General features: G+C 28.1%; 1 protein-coding gene across 2 annotated transcripts in view; it reads left to right on the forward strand.

Moving 5' to 3' along the window:
• Positions 1 to 20,878, forward strand: part of LOC130677900 (head-specific guanylate cyclase) — a 70,350-nt gene that overhangs the window by 44,693 nt on the left and 4,779 nt on the right. For both annotated transcript variants that reach the window (XM_057484810.1, XM_057484809.1), the window contains 7 exons: positions 1,698 to 1,780; positions 13,480 to 13,825; positions 15,848 to 16,220; positions 17,013 to 17,192; positions 17,524 to 17,662; positions 18,882 to 19,048; positions 20,621 to 20,764. In XM_057484810.1, the coding sequence (XP_057340793.1) occupies positions 1,698 to 1,780; positions 13,480 to 13,825; positions 15,848 to 16,220; positions 17,013 to 17,192; positions 17,524 to 17,662; positions 18,882 to 19,048; positions 20,621 to 20,764 (1,432 nt within the window). The remainder of the gene's footprint in view (positions 1 to 1,697; positions 1,781 to 13,479; positions 13,826 to 15,847; positions 16,221 to 17,012; positions 17,193 to 17,523; positions 17,663 to 18,881; positions 19,049 to 20,620; positions 20,765 to 20,878) is intronic.

Below are 20,878 nucleotides of genomic sequence, written 5' to 3' on the forward strand. Positions count from 1 at the left end.
ATCGCAGTCGTTCAATTGATTGAAGTGAACTTCGACAAAATGTATCTACCCTATTCGTTAAACTATACACGAGAATATACTCGACTACACTAGCGTGATTGGAGCTACGGCATTTACAACTTTGAGAGAGCAGGTCACGCAAGAGCTCACCAATCAATCTCGAAAGCTTTCGTACAATTTCGTTCTGGCTTGTGTTCCACCAAACATTATTCACTTGACCTTTATATATATTTTCTACATATAAATAAATAAATAAATATATACACTGTTAAAAATTGGGAGTGAATACGAATTTTGTTTCAATCCGAATTCACTCCGTCATTCGGAGTTCTGGAGTTCAAAAATCCCTCCGCAAAAGGAGTATTTAAATCCGCATTCACTCCAGTCCGGAGTTTTAATACTTGAGTAAATTAATATTTAATAGAAACAGCTGCTAATTAGAAACATAATTATTTAAATAAATAATTCATTCAGATGTTAATAATTATACTTAGGGGAAGGGGGGGGGGGCAAAACGGAGTACCCCCAAAATTTTATATTTAAAATAGTTTTTAAACGTTTCAAAATCACTTCTGTAAATATAATTAAGGGTTACTTTGAATTTTTTTTGGTAAACTTTTTCAAAAATCAATTGTCAGTTGAAAAATATTAATGACGTTCGTTTTATGATAAAAACTATTAAAATTTTTTTTTCTTTTATTGTCTCCAATAAACATGTAAAATATAATTTTTCTTCATGTAAATTACTTACAAAAAAATTCAACTTAATCAAATTCGTTTAAAATCCAGGATTTTTTTTTTTTTACCTTTTTTAGGGGGTACCCCACTTTGCCAGAAATGAAAAATTTTTTTTTTCAACGGTAACTGAAAATTTCTACTATTTACTTTGAATATCATTAAAAAAAAAAGATTTAGCGTATTTGAGTCCTCAAAAACTTGGTATTTCCTTAAGTACCCCCTTTTGCCCCTCCCTCCCCTAACAATGTGCAGCTTATGTCAAAATTTAAGAGGTCAAATTGTTCATTTAGTGAATAATTATCATTTCGCGTGAATATATGGACAGGGAGCTAGTAATTATTTACGTACTCAATATAAATGGCTAAATATCAAAGACCTAAGCTCACTATGTTTTAGTAATTTTTTTTATAATGAATATTTTTCGAAATTCCCCTTCGGAGTAAAATTCCGAGGGAATTAAATAGATAAAAATTCATTCACTCCGCGTTCACTCCGCTAATTTTTTACAGTGTACATATATTTTTTTTTAAACTCTCAAGCTCTAATTTCGATAATTTTATTTTCAAAATTTTGTGCTCCAATTCCATCAATCTGTTTACCATTCTATTGAATGATTTGGCAAAAAAAAATCTGGTTTTTTTTATTGAAAATGACCGTCAGTAAAAAAAATAGTGTAAAGCTCATTAACTTTCTTTTCTTACAGAAATTCTCAACTTTCGAATGAAGCCGACAGATTTACGTTCAAATTTTTTTCCCAATAGCAGAAAAAAAACTAAAAAAAATATTGAGATTTTTTATCAGCTTTTTGTTACTGACCAGGATTAAATTTAAAGTCAAATTTTAAAATTCTAAATAGAAATTTTAAAGAAAAAAATTTTGATGACTTATCAGAAATAAATTTATCAAGATTTTATGTACAGAGTATACATAAAAATAAATATATTTGTTTATTTTCGCAGAGAGAAATTACTTTATAATGTTGACTGCGAAGAGAACTACAATTTGCTTGAGGACATTTATGAGACCCTAAACTACGATTGCGGTAAGACTCCTATCAGATTGTTTCATTTCTCATATTAAATATATATATAGCGAAACTTAATATTTATAAAGCCTCTCGTGTCGTATTGTGTACGGGATTTGCGTAAAGTAATTCCAGTATAAATTCTAAGCAAGAGGGATTACGACATTCCTATTTAACGTTGACTAATGTTAATGTCTTTAAATATTTATTTTACAAAACAAAAAAAATATTTATCTATATTTATAAATAAGCTTTATATTTTTATTAATTGAAAATTAAATTCTTCATCTTTCCATACAAAGGACTTTATCCGACATATTTACATATTTTAATATCTATAAAAAAAAAACGTAAATTGATCTATGAAAGGAAAAATATGTCAAAATTTTTTATGAATACCCGCATGAAAATATCATATATGGTAAACATATATTAAAAAATATGTTACAGATATAAATATATATGTGACAATACATAAAATCTTACGTAGAACTATATATAAATTTTGGCTGATTTTATTATATTTCTATATATGTTTTCTCTTATATTTCATATATTTCCGTATAACTTCAATATATTATTTATATATATGGAAACAAATAAGAATACATATATAATTCATCATTATATGGTACGATATATGTACCATGTATTTAACTTTATAAATTTTTGTATATTTTTCGATATATAGAAGCATATAAGTCCCCATATATGTAAGAATAAATAAAATCTATTCTTTTCTGGTTTCCCCTCTCTGTTATAAGATTCAAACATTGTGTTCAGAATACGTATATATATATATATATATATGTGCTAGCTTACAAATTTACATATATAATTATCAATATATGTAATACATACACAGAAAAAAAGGATTTCTTGAGCTAAGAAGAATTTTTTTTTCCAATTCAATATACAATTCATAATACAAAATATTCCTTGCGCCAAGAAATTCTTTTTTTCTGTGTATATGTGCTAACTTATAAGTTTACATATATGATTATAAATATATATAATACATGTATTAATTTATAAACTTACGTATATAATTAATTATACTAACACTTAGGGGAAGGGGGGGGCAAAACGGGGTAGGGTGGGCAAAACGGGGTACCCTCAAAATTTTATGAAAAAAAAAAAATTTTTTTTTTCGTCTAATTAGTATAAATCCGATATATTTGCGCACTTTTAGCCCTACGCATGACACCTGGGGCAAAATGGACCAGCCGAAAATCCTGAAAAAATGATTCTTTCAAATTTTTATCGTTAAATTAAAAAAAATTTGATATAATTCCGCATTTTTAGCCTTACCCATAACACCTAGGGCAAAATGGACCAGCCGAAAATTTTTAAAAAATGATTCTTTTATATTTTTATCGTCAAATTAAATAAAATATAATACATTAATCCATTTTTCGGCTGATTTGTTATAGCTGTGGCAAATTTGGCTACTAAAAATATTCGAAAATAATATTTTATTGTTTTATTGATAAAATATTTTAAATAATGCAAAATAATTTGCAATCTAAAAAATCAAAAAACACGTTTTTTGGGTTCAAAATAATGATAAATAAGAAATACAGAATTGTTTTTTTTTTATTAAATAGCAATTAGTAATTAAGCTAATCGAGGAGAAACAATTTATTACACTTAAAAAAATTTTTCTTGAGTATTATAAAACCAAAAATAGTTGTCAAGAGAAAGAAATACATTCTTAATAATGAAAACAATTTAAAAAAAAAAAAAAAAAAATATCATTTTTTGGAGGGAGGCCTCTCTGCCCCACAAAATTTTTTTTTTTTGCCTTCGTGTCCACCAATGATGTGAAATGTAATTTTTCTTTATGTATATTACATATAAAAGATACAAGTAATAAAATTTGATCAATTGTCAGAAATTTTTTTTTTTTCAACTTTTTTTAAGGGTACCCCGTTTTGCCCGCCAAAAATAAAAATCTTATTTTTTAACGGCAGCTAAAAATTTTGTCTATTTACCTCGAATATCATTAAAAACAAAAAGATTTAGCGTATTTTAGTCCTCGAAAACTTAGTATTTCCTTAGGTACCCCGTTTTGCCCCCCCCCCTCCCCTACTATATTATATATAAGAAAATATATATCGTTTTGGCCACTCACATGGTCCCATATTGATTATATATTTTTCCATATATATTTATCATATATGGTATTTTCATGCGAGTAAAAATATGTAAAAAATTTATCACACAATTTTATCCATATATTTAAAATATTTTTTTATCTATGTAACAAAACAAAAAAAGTGTCGGAAGGTTTGTCGACAAAATGCCCGAGGATAAGTTATAAAAAAAAAATATTAAAGTGAAAAGCAAAGAATACAGAGCCGAGTGACTACTTTTTCGCTCCGTATGTATAATGAACTTTTCTTTGGTCATGCACAAAGAATTTTTGTTTTCCTTTTACACTCGTTTCTTTGTGTCGAAAAGAACGACCGAAAAATAAAATAAAACGAACGCGAAAATAAAAAAAATTAAATTTATAAAAATAATGAAAACACTCTAGTGTAACAATAACTAACATACTATTTATGTCACAAGTTAAAATTTAATCCTTTTACTTTTTTTGTGAAACCGATAGACTAATTTATGTCTTTATCATTTTTCTTTATAAATACTTATATATATTTTGTTATTATTAATTATTTCTCTTATCTGAGCTTTTCTCAAGCATTTTATCTTCTTTGCAAAAAAAAGCTTTTGAAAGACCCTCGAAAGTAATACAATATCTACTGTACGGATCTTTTTCTTGGGCACGGGTACAGGAAAAAATATAAACGCTTATAAAAAAAAGAATTCACTTTACTATTATGCTTATATTATAAGAAAAAAAAATAAATTTTTTTTTATAGAAAAGTTGATCTAGAATATAAAAGATAAAATTTTTATTTTTTTATCACTGAGGAAATTTATTCAGATGTAATACGTTATATAAATTTTTATAATTTAATAACTTTATATAAATATGTATGACATAAAAGATAAAATCTTGAATTTTTTATGCAAATTATTTTTTTGCCACGTCTCGATTATTTTCGCATTGAAGCTCAAGTGAATTTAACGTAATTATTAAATTTTTGAAACGGGAAAAATTAAGAACAAAGTAAAAGTTTATTTAAAAAAATAAAAAAAAAACGATTTATCAGTTTTTTAGTGTATTTCCAATAAGACTGCCCGGAAATAGAAGTTTATCTTGTGGGAGAGAATTACAATCAATTTTGAAGTGATTTAAGACCATCGTTAGTTCAGAAAAAATCTGATAAGAGTATCGGCCACTTGGTCTTGAAAGCCTACAGATTATTTAAGATTTCACTTCGCTACTGCTTTATTTCACGCCGATTTTTTTTATCAATTAAAAAAATAGGGATTAAAATCAGGGATAGAAAATTTTAACTAAGGGGGATAGCCACTGAGGATCGAAAAAATAGGTGATTTTCGGGAATTTTTTTGACTGGAATAATAAAATAATTTGGGGATCGGGTTTCTTTTGTTTTATAAAGTATACATTGAAGATAATTCTCCTAAATTTTCATTAAAAAATATCATGTTGTTACAAAGTTATAAGCATTTTTGTGGAGCAACAAAAAAATTTCCCCCACCACGGTCTCATCTCTAACTCAAAAACGGATTATCAGAAACAAAAAAACCAAGCCGCGTTGTAATCTGTATACATGTGGTTATCGTTCCATGTAGGAGATTTTGAAAATTTTGATTTGAAAAACAAAGGCGACATATTAATTTTTTCGTTTTTTTTCTCATTTTTTTGGATTCAAACAGCCTTAAAAAATCTTAAAAATCAAAATTTTCAAAATCCCCTACGTGCATCTTTAGCTACTGAATAGACGAATACGGAAAAAAAAGTTGCGAATCGGTTGATGTTTATGCAAATTACAGATGCCACCAGTTCAAAAAAAGTAGTTTCGAGAAAAACGCGTTTAAAGTTTTAGTCGATGCAACGTCAGCTGACGCCCTGTCACAAAAATGACTATAACTTGAAAAATATTCGGAATTTTCATATAAAACTAGGTACATATTTTTGAATACATAAACTTTGATCTAATAAAAAAAAAAAATTTTTTTTTTATATTTCACAGTTCCTATCTCCCTCAACGTTGGATAAACTTAAAACTGCACTAAATCGTCACCAAAATATTGGCGGGATTTTTAAAAATTGAATTTAAGATTTTTCCTATAATTTATTTAAATCCGTATTAATAACACTTGAAAACACACGTTTGCTTAAAACTACTATAAAACTTTTGGTAAGTGCGAATAGATGTAGTAATTATAAACAACTGTATACTAATTATAAAGTATTTGTACTCAACGCTAATTGGAGTCCTAAGTACTGCAGTACTTAGAATTTACTACGTATTAAAAAATACTAATTAAAACTATTTTATTTAATTCGAGTTCACTCGTCTGTAAAAGATTTTTATTTTTAAATCCCAAATTTAATTCTTTTGTTACCATGCCCATTTTACCTCAACCTGATTTAAACAAATAATACAAGTGTAATTTTACAATTTACTAATAAATGATTTATGGTTTCCCAGATATTTAAAATTTTATCACACAATTTTCACTATGTCAAACGACTCAAGAGACATTTACGTAGTACGTGACGTGCATTTTATGTGCACTTTTTTTTTTTCTTTAACTTCATACATATATATGTATAAAAAAAATATAATATGCAAATAAGAGATGAATAAGATGAAGCTTTAGAGCTTCGCCTCTCAACGTAGTTTGTATTTGAAAGATGATGTTACTACGCGTGTAATTTTATTTTAATGAAAATATATGCAAATATTAATTACCAACTTTACATTTAAACGCATATTTTTGAATTAAGTCTGTAACTTTTTTTTTAATCCTTAAATTAATATCTTTTCATTAGAAACTGAAAGAATGTTATGAAAAAAAAAGTATTGTCACCTGACATGCGACAAAGAAAAATGTACTACTTAGTACACAAAGGGAAAATAATAAATCTGAAAAAACAATTTTAATTTATATGTATGAGACATTGTGTTACTGGGTGTAAATATATAATTTATTCAGTATTTGTAATGTATGTAAACTTTTGACAGTGTTGGTAAAGTTTAATTTAGTTGATGAGTGAAATAATAGAAAAACAAAGATATATGTATATATGAAGTTGAGACAAAGAGACATTTGATGAAGACGTAGAGACATAAACTCTGTTTGAATTGCTACATCTGCTTTGTTAATTTACAGGTGAATTAATTGAACAATTGGATTTTTAAATTACAAAGTTAATTAATTAATAAGTATTTTATTAATTTATTATCTTAATAGGGGAGGGTGGGGCAGAGCGGCCCCCCTAAGCCAATTATTACTTTTTGTGGCTTTCAGCCATCAGATCACTTTACTTTTGTCCTATTTCGAACAAATTTATGTACATTTTGCCAAAATTCTGAAAAAAAAAAAATTTTTTGTGGGGCAGAGCAGCCCCCCTCCAAAAAATGATAAAAATTTTTTTTTTTCGTTTTTTTTTTTTTTTAATTGTTTTCATCATTAAGAATGTATTTCTTTCTCTTGACAACGATTTTTGGTTTTATATTACTCGAAAAAAATTTTTTAAGGTGTAATAAATCGTTCACTCTCGATTACCTTAATTACTAACTGTTATTTAATAAAAAAAAAAAAAACAATTCTATAGTTTTACTTTATTTCAAAAATTTAACAACTCAAATAAAAATTTTTATTTTTATAAATTTTTAGTGACCAAATTTGCCTCTTACATAGAGAAACGGTCGAAAAATATGAAAAAATAATTTTTTCGGAAGTTTCGGCTGGTCCATTTTGCCCCAGGTGTTATGCGTAGGGCTAGAAATGTGGAATTATACTAATTTTTTTTAACTTGACGATAAAAATTTGAAAAAATCACTTTTTCAAAATTTTGGGCTTGTTCATTTTGCCCCAAATGTCATGCGTAAGGGTAAAAATGCGCAAACATATTGGATTTATAGTAATTAGTCGAAAAAAAAAAATTTTTTTTTATCAAAATTTCGGTTCCACGCGTTTTGAGCACCTGACAAAATATCCCCGACAAAATATCCCCGACAAAATATCTCTGGACAAAATATCCCCAGTTTTGTGTCAGTTTTTTTGGCTTTTTTCACTATTTTTGCATTCTTATCATGGGGATATTTATGGGGACAAAATGTCCCCCATAATATTATTATGTAATAGTTGCCACTTTCACTATTTTTGCTTTCTTTTCATGGGGATATTTTGTCCGGAGATATTTTGTCGGGGATATTTTGTCAGGTGCTCAAAACGCCTGATACCCAAAATTTCAGGGGGGCCGCTCTGCCCCACCCTCCCCTATATAATAATTTTTTGTATAAATTTATATAAATATCAGTTTTTCGTTACTAGACTTGATTTTGAATTTGAAAAAAAATTTTTTGAGATCTAGAAAAAACTGACAGGTAAAATGGGTCATTGGAAAAAAAATTTTAATTTGGAGACTATTTAGACTGTCAAACTTGCCCACCCTTTCTACACAACGCAACTAAAAATTTTAAAATAAAAAAATGACATCTCTGGCCTGAATTCTCTGCTATTATGGAAAAAATGACTATTATGGAAACGGCTGACATTTTTATGAGAATATTTCCCGTGTGTGTAGAAGTTCCTGTACACACATGGGAATAGTTCCTATATATTATGGGAATAGGTCCCATTATTTATTGGAACCATTTCATTAATTTTCTCTCCGTGTACAGCAATAAATACAATAAATTGTCACGAAAAAAGTTGATCAAAATTGACTGTATGACCAGAAAAATTAGACGGCCACAAACTTTTTTTTAGTAAAAAAATTAATTTTCCTTGTCAAAATTTTGCTAGTAAATTTAAATTACCAAAAAAGAGTAATTTTTCATTGAAAACTGTGACTATTATTAATTTTTTATCACAATTTTTTCCGGTGTATACTTTATTACCAACATAACTTTTGTGATATTTATTGGAAATTGATGATTTAGGTGGATCGTAAAATAAAATAGATCGTAAATAAGTAGACATTAAAGTTTAACAATTTAACAGGGAAATAAAGTGCACGCTATTAATTCGCGATGTGCTGGTCGGGCGGGTGGTTGGGGTAAATGTGCAACGAATGACTCTCACACACGGCACACTTTTTTAAGAAGTCACTAGTAATACGCCCGTGTCAATAAAAAGAAATGGAGTTTTTCCGTGTGTACTCGTAAGGGAGTAAAATTGGCTTTCACCTGTATGTGTCGTGAGGCTGTGCAGTTCGTAAGAAAGAGAGCCTTAAAAACGTGTGTGTTTTATCAAGAGCTCTACTAATACTCTCTTTCTTTGCTGCTGTGTACTCGTATCAACGTTTTTCTTTCTTTCTTTCGTGGATTTTTTATCTTCTTCTTCTTCCTTTTTTTTTTTTCAGTTCATCCTATCTCTGCTCTTGACATCTTCTACATCTCACTGAGTTTACGTGTGTTGGTTTCCAGCCACGAGTAACTAGAGTCATATCACCGGCCTTTATATTACGTGCTCGTCGCCAACCGTTTTCGGTCCATTCTTATTACATATATTTACTCACATGGTCTCCATTTACCCACACACTCATATATTGGAAAAAAATTACATACTGACTATGTCATATATTATTTACATTAAATGATATTAAAAATTTATCTTTTGTGTCTCAAGAATCGATATCATACTTTTCGTTCTTTTTTTTCCTCAAATTTAGGTCATCGTAATTTTTATTACAAGCCACTATTCATATTTTTTGAAATATTATGAACGTTTTAAAACCTATTATCGTCTAACCGAAATTTCGTTATACTCATCAATGTCAATTACGTGATTAATCACTTTTTTTTTCATAATATACTACTATGGAGCAAAAAAATAATGGGGCTAAAAAGTTAAAATTTTTTAAATGATGAGAAAATTGAGAATTCGGAGGATTTTCACAGAAAAATGACTCAAAAGTGCGATACCAATTTTCGTAAAGCAAAAATGTATTTTTTTAGGGCTAAATGTTTTGTTTCTCGAAGTCCGATGGGCTTAGAAAAAAGTTAATGTACATAGATTTACTATCACTTCTTTTGTAACAATGAGAAAATCGGAGATGTCGCCCTTTTTCATAGAAAATGACCTTTGAAATTGCGATATCAACCCCGGCAAAGTGAAAAGATATCCTTTTCCGGTTACTTCCTCTTTCTCGAGATCCGTTGCGCTTTGAAAAATTATAAGTATATACTGATAAAGTTGATGCTATAAAAATGATTTATCCTTTCAATTTATTAAGTCGAAAGTTAGTAATCTTTTTTTCACAAAAGGACAAATTCTTAATTTTCCGGCCATTTCGACTTTTTTAAGCCATATCCTAAATTTCCATTTTTGTTTACTTCGTAGTATCTTTACAAGTATTGATTTCATCCAAAAATAATTTTAAATACTTCAAAATCAACACACTGTAAAAAATTTTGAGTTCGCGCTCTGGTGTAAATGATTCAGTGTTAAAATTTTCAACACCTTCATTCACACCGAGCAGATGTACCTGAAGATCAAAACATTTTTCGCGCAACGAAAATAAAAAAAATTCATGTGATTCGACTGCTTAAGGAGTTCTGGAGGTTGAAGTTGACCTGAGATTTTCGGCTGACATATATATAACAGCATCTATGTGCAAAACATTTAAGAAATCTAGTAATCCAGTAGATTTTTTACTTTCAAATTTTTTTTTGTTGGTGCGCGAAAATCGTTCCAATCTTCAGAAACATCCGAGCAGACTTTGCAAAGTCGCCCAGGACCATTTTAACACAAAAAATTTTTTATTTAACGCAGGCCTGATTTGCGCGCTTTATGACATCTGCTATGCGAACCCTAAACGGCTTTTTATCGACCGGTGCAAAGAAGTTGAGTTAAATCAAAATAGATGTCCTCGACTTCCACCGGCGTTGTGAAAAGTGAGTGTTGAAATGACATTTCACCACGCGTCTCAAGATTTTTAACTGAGCTCCATCTATTAAACATCGTAAGAACTCGTTGAACGACTTAAAGTTTTTTGTCAAAATCCATGTTGAATGGCTAGTACACTAAATATGGTGGCGACCGTCTTTTTCTTCTCATGCAATAATTTCTCATGCAAAAATTTCTCAGCAATAATTTCTCAAGGCATATTTTCTTGAAGAATTTCAAGGCAAATAATATATAGCGAGAAATTTTTGTGTCGGATCAATTTTTGTTTGAGTAATTAATGCTGAGAAATTTTTGCATGAGAAATTATTCCGGATTTATAAAGGCAGGGAGCCAAATATTGTTACTTTAATTCATCATATGGGGAGTGGGTTATACCACATTGTTGTGTTGTATTTATTTTGTTAACAAATATTGAAATTAATAATTAAAACATCCGAGTAAATTTTAAATCAATTAAATATGAATTCTGAATTTTACAGCCGACGGTTTGTTGTAATTTTGTGGGTACACCGTGTTGCTAAACAGCTACACTTCGCTTCGCAGATTGTCATTAATCGCGTAAATCAGGCAATTGTTGAATAAAAAATAATGAATAGTAGGACACTCAGATCGCCTTCGGCCCGTGTATGTAACCCTACGACTCGTGCTGAAAACATTGCCCTCACCACCTAAAGACTATCTTAGTATCCTAACTATGCAATATACTATCACTCTAAAACCAAGTGTGTTACAAGTGTATTATTTTAACACATATTAACTGTGTTCTATGTTTAAGGCCATAAACAAACTATAGTTTTTTGTAGTCACTTAAAACACGTTTCACGGTGTGTTGAAAATCTATAGATTGCTTATGGCGTTTCAATGTTATTCGGCAAGTGTGTTAAATTCGACTACACACTTGGTTTTGGAGTGATTACAGTGGATACATGTGATCACTTTAATTTCACAAATGAAATTTCCAATTTTCAAACCCATTAATATATATGTTATAAATTTTTCAACCTCCATTTTCCTGTAAAACATCTTTTATATCCTTTTTACGAGGATTATAAAATTTATGTCTTTTTTAGATCCACTATATCATTGAAAATATGTTATGGTAAATAAATTAACTACCCATAATTATAATTATATTAACATAAAATTAATCCTTTACGATCTCATATTCATTTTTACTGTCCATTATCTCATCAAAAACATGTCTGCAGTATTTATTATTAAATAATTACCTTCTCCTGCGCTTTGATAACTAATTAACTAAAACTTTAATGTTCGCATAACTGAATTTATCTCATAAAATTCAAAAGTTATCTATTGTTTTCCTTTCATATACAATAAAAATTTAAAAAACTTAAGTGCCACGCTTATTAGTTTATTATTATTATTATTTTTTTTTCTTTTTCATAAACTTTTAAGGGTATTATAAACCATAGTTTGAGGGTAGAAGTTTAGTTACTACGTGAAATTTAATGAGAAGCCTAGAGCAGCTATACTATCGATTTCCATAGTTTGTTAGCCAGACTACTGGCTAGCTAGCTGGCTTGACTGGTTTAATAATTCAATTTTATTATGTCATGTCAGTTTCTATTTAAATTTGCGTTAATTATCAAGAGAATTATTAACACATATTTTGATATACATCCACTTTGTGAATTCGAAATCCTTAATTATAAATTTTAAAACAAATTAGTAGATTTATATGTTAATATTAGGGCTGTGTGAACAGTTTTAACTTATGAATTATTCGTATCGAATCGAATCGAATAATTAAAATTTTTCTAATTATTTTCAACTGTCCCAATTATTAGAAAATTTAAGAATAATTCAAAAATTTTATTTTTAACGACTTAAAGTTGTAATATTTTTTCCAATAATTCAAATATTTGTAAGAAGTAAGTAGAGCTCAGACACGAATCTACGACAATATTATTTGTGGTTACTTTAAAAACTAAGCTCTCCATTAAATAAAAATTGAATATTTTAAAGCTGATTAGAATTTTCGCAATTCAAATCGAGTTATTTGAAAAGTTAAAAATAATTCGAAAACTTTATGATCCTGAAGTTAGCAGACATTTTAAAATTTTTGAATTTTTGTTTTTCAACAAATCAATTGTAAAAAAATAAACTAAAAAAATGCACATGTAGAAAATTTAAAAAACTACAAGTGCAATTTTTCCAAATATTTTTTTTTTTATGGTTTATTGCCTAAAAAAAGATCCAAAAATTATTAGAGGTCTGCTAACTTCAGTATCATAAAACTTTCGGATAATTCGTATTATTTTATTCGATTCGATTCGATTCGCACACCCCTACACTGCAAAAAACCGGGAGCGATTACGGATTTTATGTAAATCTGCATTCACTCCGAATTTAATCCGCGTTCGCTTCGCAAATTTTTTAATGATACTGAAGTTAGCCGACGTCTGATAATTTTTGGACTTTTTTTTAAACGATAAATTATAACAAAAAAAATATTTGAAAAAATTGCACCTGTAGTTTTTAAAATTTTCTACATGCGCGTATTTTTAGTTTTTGTTTTTTTTGTAATTTATTTGTTGAAAAAAAAATCCGAAAATTACTAATTGTCTGCTAACTTCAGGATCATAATTTTTTATAGTGTAGTATATATATGTATAATTATATAAGTGATAATAATAATTTCTATTATTATTATTATGTAAAAAATGTTTTTACAGATATAGAAGTGAATGTGATTTTGGACCACTTGGGTCAAGAATTAATTTCAACAGCCTGCGTTGGTCTACTCGAACGTGCATTTCGATGTCTCGGAAATGACCTGAAAGCATTTCTAACGACACTCGACGGCGTGAATGATGTGGTACAACATCAATCTGGTACAAATACAGAAGCTGAATTTGTGTGTATTGCAACTCCGGATGCAGTCGAGCTTCATTTTACGACTGATCATCCTTCCATTGCTTATTTACTTGTCGGTAGCCTCAAAGGCATTGCACGACAATTTTATAATGATAAAGCTGATGTTTATATTCTACCCGATCCATACAATACTAAATTCTTTAGGTATGTGGATATTTTTTATTTTTAATTACAGATTTTGCAAACTTTTTTTTTTAAATTACGAGCGATATTTCAGCCTCAACTGCACTATAAATTTTTATGGTGTAAATTAAAAAATCGATTTGTAAGAGTTGCCGCGGATTGAAAAAATTTATTTCAGAGATAAATTTTTTTTTAATTTTTGAATAATTGAAAAATTTATTAATCATTCGAAAGCTTACGAGTTATAAAATTCGAATTTAAAATCCGTTCAATATTTAAAGAAATAAAATTAAAAACTATTCGAATAGATTTTAATGAAATTTTTTAACGATTCATATTTTTTGTTTCAACTTTCAATGCGTCATTTCTTTCTCTACCTCCGCAATTTTTTGTTTTAAATTGCAAATTCAGTTTCGCTGTAATTGGACACTGAAAAACATTCGATTGAATGAATGAAGAGAAAAAATGAAATAAATAGAACACGTGGGATGTAAAAGCAATGTAAAAATATTATAAAACTCAATACCATGTTTTTATAAATTTAAATTTCAATTGTAATTGAATTTTATTTCGTACCGGCGTCAAAATGTTTCAAGTAAAGATACACGGCAATATATGAACGTATTCATCTATATATATATATAGATTTTTTTTATATACACTATTGACATGGTATGTACGCGTGTACAGTGAGCCTAGTAATTTCAAATTTAAATTTTATCAATTCAGATCATATATATTTCATCAGTTGATACTGAGTAAAAGCATATAGATTGTAAATACGTGCGCGTGTTTTTTCATTGGCAAATGGTATTTTGTCATGCATACTATTTTATATTTATCATATACATTTATATTTAAATATCAGCAATGATATAACGCTAAATATATATTTTTTATATTTATATGTATTAAAATACTTTGATAATGAAAGAAAAAAAAATTACGTGAACAAAATAAATAAATAATTGGCGCAAACGTAAATATTTCAGTTAATATACATTTATTAAATATATATTTCAATGTATATTTATAAAATATGAATAATATAATACAATGTATATTCAACTGGGACATATTAATTAAAATAATAATTATTATCATTATTTTTATGATCCTAAAGTTATCAAAAAAAAAAAAAAAAAAAACTAAAAATATGCACATGTAGAAAATTGAAAAAACTACAGGTGCAATTTTTTCAAATTTTTTTTTTTATAATTTACCGTCTAAAGGAAAATCCAAAAATTATTACACGGAAAGAAAATTATGGAAACTGTTCCCATAATTTTGTGAAATTTTTTCCTATACCAACATAGGAATTGCGACCATAAATTATGGGAGCAGTTCCTATAATTATAGGAATAGTTCCTATAATTATGGGAATGATACCCATAACGTTATGGGAATGGCTCCTCTAATTATGGGAATGGTTCCCATACTATCATGAAAAAATTAATTTAAAGAAAAGTGTGGAAATCACTTCTATAATACACAGAAATATTATTAAATATAAAAGTAAAAATTCAAACATTGAAAAAAAAATTTGCATTTGACAAAAACATTAAAATTTTTAACAAATTTTTTTTTTTTTTAATAAATGTAGCGTCAAAGACACTTTATTCGAATCTCTCAATATCATGAGGGAAATTTCTATACTATTTTGCAAAAAAAAAATTTTATGATATTATGGGAATGGTCCCCATAACATTATAGGAATAGTTTCCATAATATTATAAGAATAGTTCCCATACCATTATGGGAATGGTTCCAATAATGATATGGGAATAGTTCCCATAGTATTATGGGCATGGTTCCCATAATGATATAGGAATTTTACCCATACTATTGTAGGGATGGATCCCATAATATATGGGAAGCACCCCGATAATAGTATGGGTACAATTCCTATACCATTATGGGAACTATTCCCATAATACATAGCATAACTTCCCATAATTTTCTTTCCGTGTAGACGTCGGCTAACTTAAGTATCATTTATTTTAAAATTTGTGGGTAAAAAAAATTGTTTTTTTTTTATTGAAGGTATCGTATAACACCGGAACGTTATGAATATTTGGGCACGACATGCGACGACAGTAGTGACGCTGTGACATCAGAATCACGAAGATTATCCGAAAAAGCTGTTGATTTACGAATGGGAGTTGCAAGTTTTTGCAAAGCGTTTCCTTGGCATTTTGTTGTGGACCGTCAGCTTGAAATAGTGCAACTAGGGGTTGGATTCATGCGCATCTTCGGTCACAATCTCAATAGACTTGGTCGTGAAATATCGACGTATTTTGTATTCACGCGACCTCGTGGTGTTACACTTACATTTCATGAGATTTTAAAACGTGCGAATACACCCTTTGTATTGGCGCTGCAGAAACCACCGGGTGCTGATAAATTTCCGGCTGAGGTGAGTCGATACCGTTTATTTAGATTACGGATAATAATGATGCTAGATTATCGTCATTATTTTGGTATGCCTCCAAATGCTTTAGCACTAAAGCTCACGCGATTTATTTTCGACCAATTATTTTTTTCTAATTAATTTTACTTTAGGCTCCATTGAAAAATGAATCCATTAAAAAACTCATTAACAAATTTTTTGTTTTCTTTAAAAAAAATTTTCATGTTTTTTTTTTCTTATTAAAAACATCATAATTTTTTATGTCTTCAGTTTATCAAAATAATAATTATTTATGTACTGCACTAAATAAACTTTTATATAATACTGAAATTAGCACGATCCTGAAGTTGACAGACAATTAAAAATTTTTTGATTTTTTTTCGAACACTTAAATTTGAAGAAAAAATAAAATAAAAAAATTCACATGTAGAAAATTTAAAAGACTACGAGTGCAATTTTTTTAAATATTTTTTTTTTCATAATTTATCGTTTTTTTAAAAAATCCAAAAATTATTAGACGTCGGCTAAATTCAGTATCATAAATTAGCCGGCGCCTCATAATTTTCGGATTTTTTTCAGAGCGATAAATTATAAAAAAAAAATTGCACCTATTGATTTTTTAATTTTCTACACGTGCATATTTTATTTTTTTTATTTTTTTGTAATTAATCTGCGAAAAAAAATCCGAAAATTGTTGATTGTCTGTCCATTCCAGGATCATACTTTTATCTACAATAAGCATTTATCATAATCTATATAAAAATATATAAAAGCATTTTTCGTTATACTGTAATCCAGGGGCTGGAATTGAAGGGTCAAATGGTCTACTGTTCAGAATCAGATTCAATTTTATTTGTCAGTTCACCGTTTCTCAATGGCCTAGACGGTCTCACAGGACGAGGTCTATTTATTTCGGACATTCCGCTTCATGATGCCACTAGGGACGTAATTTTAGTTGGCGAACAAGCTAGGGCTCAGGTGACTATCGTAATCCGTATCATTCAAACCGTATTATATATAAGTATATATATATTATTAAATCACTCTTGTCACATTATTACCAACGTGTATAATATAAATAAATACACATCCACAAAAACACTTCTATATCCATATAAATACATATACAATAGAATATGTCTTTCACATTGAATAAAAAAATTTAATAAAATATATTTTTATTGAATGTCATATGAATAAGGATTTACTTATATGGATATATTATTCTCGGCAAAATTTTCACATTTAATATCACTACTTCTCTTTTTTTTTATTTTATTCTTTTTATTTTCATTTCTCTTTATAACAGGACGGGTTGAGGCGACGTATGGACAAATTGAAAAGTTCTATTGAAGAGGCTAACCGTGCTGTCGACGCTGAGAGAGAAAAAAATGTTAGTTTACTACATCTTATATTTCCACCTGATATTGCTAAACGTCTTTGGCTCGGTACGTAATCATTATATATTATTAAATGTCAGTATTCATTTTTAAAAACCTTTTTTATTGACGTTCGAGAATTGTCACCTATTTTTAGCCGTAGAAATATTTTTTTTTTCCATTTCATATTTTTTTTAAATTTTAAATCTCGAGAGATTGAAGGAAAAAATTACTAAAGCCGACTCAAGTCTCAGTTTAATCAAATCTGAATAAATAAGAGTTTTAATGAAATCAAAGAAACATTTTTTTTGGAAAAGAAAAATAGGCGGGGTTTTTTAAATTTGAAAAAAAAATGGAATCTTGTTAGATTTATAGCTTATTAATTATTCAGTAATCTTTTGCCCTGTTCGAATGTTAAGTATAGGCTTAGGGCGTTCAGTATCAACAGTATTATCGAAAATTTCAATACTCCCTTCTGGGCTGGTGGGCTACCAAATATTTACCCCGATTATAAAAGAGTCAAAGATAATGTAAATAATCGTCAATCACTTGGGAATATCACGAGCTCTTTAAGTCGAAAAAAAAAATTATCATGATAATAATTATTGAATAAATACAATAAGCCAATATAACTACACGGTAAAAAAGGATTTTTTGGCGCAAGAAAAATTTTGCATCACGAAATGAAAATAATAATTTTCTTGAGAGTAGAAAATATCTCAGCGTTAGAAATTTTTAATCGCTCCAAGAAAATTATTTCTTGGGTCAAGAAAATTTTCGTTTTCAATTCATGATGCTAAAAATTTCTTAGATCACAATTTTCGGATTTGTTTTTTTGAAAATTAATTACAAAAAAAATAAAAAATAAAAATATGCACATGTAGAAAATTAATAAATCTAAAGGCGCTTTTTTTTTTTTTTTTTTTTTTTTTATAATTTAGTTTAAATAAAAATCCAAAAATTGTTAGACGTCGGTTTACTTCAGTATCATGATTTATTTTATACACTAAAAAATTAGCGAAGTAAATCCGGAGTGAATGGGGATTTTAATAAAATCCACACTCTGTTGGAAAAAAAAACTCCTTATTTACTCCGTATACAGAGTGATCTTTTTTTAAACTCCGGGACTCCGAGTAACGGATTGAGTTTGTATTTAAATAAAATCCGTAATCACTCGCGATTTTTTGCAGTGTAATTATTTTTTGTCATCAAATTAAATTGAATTGGATGAATAAAAATTTCTATAATAGATAAATGCAATAAAGATAATTTTATTTTTTTATTACAGGCGAAACGATCGAGGCAAAGACCTATCCGGATGTTACGATGCTCTTCAGTGATATAGTAGGATTTACCGCAATATGTTCTACCGCCACACCAATGATGGTTATCAATATGCTACAGAATCTATACGAACGTTTTGATCAGTATTGTGGTCAACTGGATGTCTATAAAGTAATCTATCTTTCCACTCCTATTAAATCATTTACCCTACTTTGACGTATTAAGAAAATCCGTATCAATAATAATTACGTTAATTAATTCAATCATTTATTTATTAATTCATTATATTCAATACTCATTTTTAAAACTTCAAGTTCAAAAATTTGTAATTAAATTTTCGAGAATTTATTTAAATTATGCGATAGAAAAAAAATTTTTTACGTGAAAATTTTGAGATAAATCGTATTAAAAATTTTTCAATAAAAATTCCAAATGGTTCCGAGTGAAAAAAAATTCTAAACATAAAATCATAAAATCTTGGGAAAAAAAATAATTGAGATCCAACGGAATCCTACACAGAAAAAAAAAATTCTTGACTGAAGGTAAATATTCTTGATTCAAGAAAATTTTTTTTGGAGACCTAAATTTTCTCAGATAAAGTAGAAATCTTTTCCCACCAAGACGAATTTTTTTTAACCAAGACAAATTCTCTTGGCTCAAGAAAATCTTGACTTGGTTCCCGAAAACGTTTCTCTTCAAAAATATTTTCTTGACTCAAGATAACTTTTTTTTCTGTGTATGAAATTCATTCAAATTTCCGTTGAGATTTTGGCTTTTTTTACTTTGGCCTACACAGATCTGTATAGATCTTAATTAAAAATTCAGATCAGATCTACGCACATCCAAATATGATTTAAGTTGCTATTCAAAATTTTTCTGTCCGCTCCAAAATAATTTTTTTCAAATTGCACTGCACAGTTTACAATCAATAATAAATATCATCCGGAATTTTTTAGCTCGAGTCAAGGATTTTTTTATCTCCAATTTCTATACCATGACCATTAGAAATTCCCTCGGGAATGTGAAAAAAAAAAGAAATTACTTTATCTCTACACTAAATTCCATAAAAATCAATTAAATAATTCGAGATATCAAATTCTTATCAATAATAAAATTTTACAAGTGTTCTAATATGGTCACCGGTATATCAAATAATTAAAATGACGTTAAAAAAATATGTGACGAAAGAATTTAATTAAATACTTAGACGAGTGAGGGAAGATGATATTAAATTCTTAAAAGTCTGACAAACTGTATAAATTACCGACGGTTGCGGGTGAAAACAGTCAAAAGGATACTCTACTAGAAAATTAAACAACTCTTGACGTGTAAATGTTGCACTCCGTTATTAGCGCTCTACTATTATAATTTTAATCTCTTACGAGTTAAAAATTTATTTACCCTAATGCTTTTATTTAAATTACCCTCACATGTTTATATTTAATTTCAAGTTATAATTACAAAAATAATTATGGTAACTAACAATGAGATTACGAGATATAAAATATCAATATTTCAGTATCAGTATTAGTTTCAGATTCTTATCGTAAGCGGATCATTAATATATTTTTAGTTCCTTTTTTTTTCAGATGACCTGCATTGATAATATTATTTATAACCATAACATATATATATATATATATATATATATATATATATATATATATATATATATATATATATATATATATGTATATATTTTTATATAAATGATAAAATTAAATAAATTATTCATAATTTTAGGTCGAAACAATAGGGGATGCTTATTGTGTTGCTTGCGGTCTGCACAGAAATACGAGCACACATGCGCAACAAATTGCTTGGATGGCTTTAAAAATGATACAGACATGTTCTAAACATTTAACGCACGAAGGAAAACCTATTAAAGTATGTAATATTTAACATTAATCTTATTTTTATTGTTAAATATTAAATAAGAGTAAAAAGTATTGACCGCTCATTTGAATTTACAGCGAAAAATTATCGAGTAAACTTTTGATA

This window comes from Microplitis mediator, chromosome 11, assembly GCF_029852145.1.
Source record: "Microplitis mediator isolate UGA2020A chromosome 11, iyMicMedi2.1, whole genome shotgun sequence".
NCBI classification, from domain to species: Eukaryota; Metazoa; Arthropoda; class Insecta; order Hymenoptera; family Braconidae; genus Microplitis; species Microplitis mediator.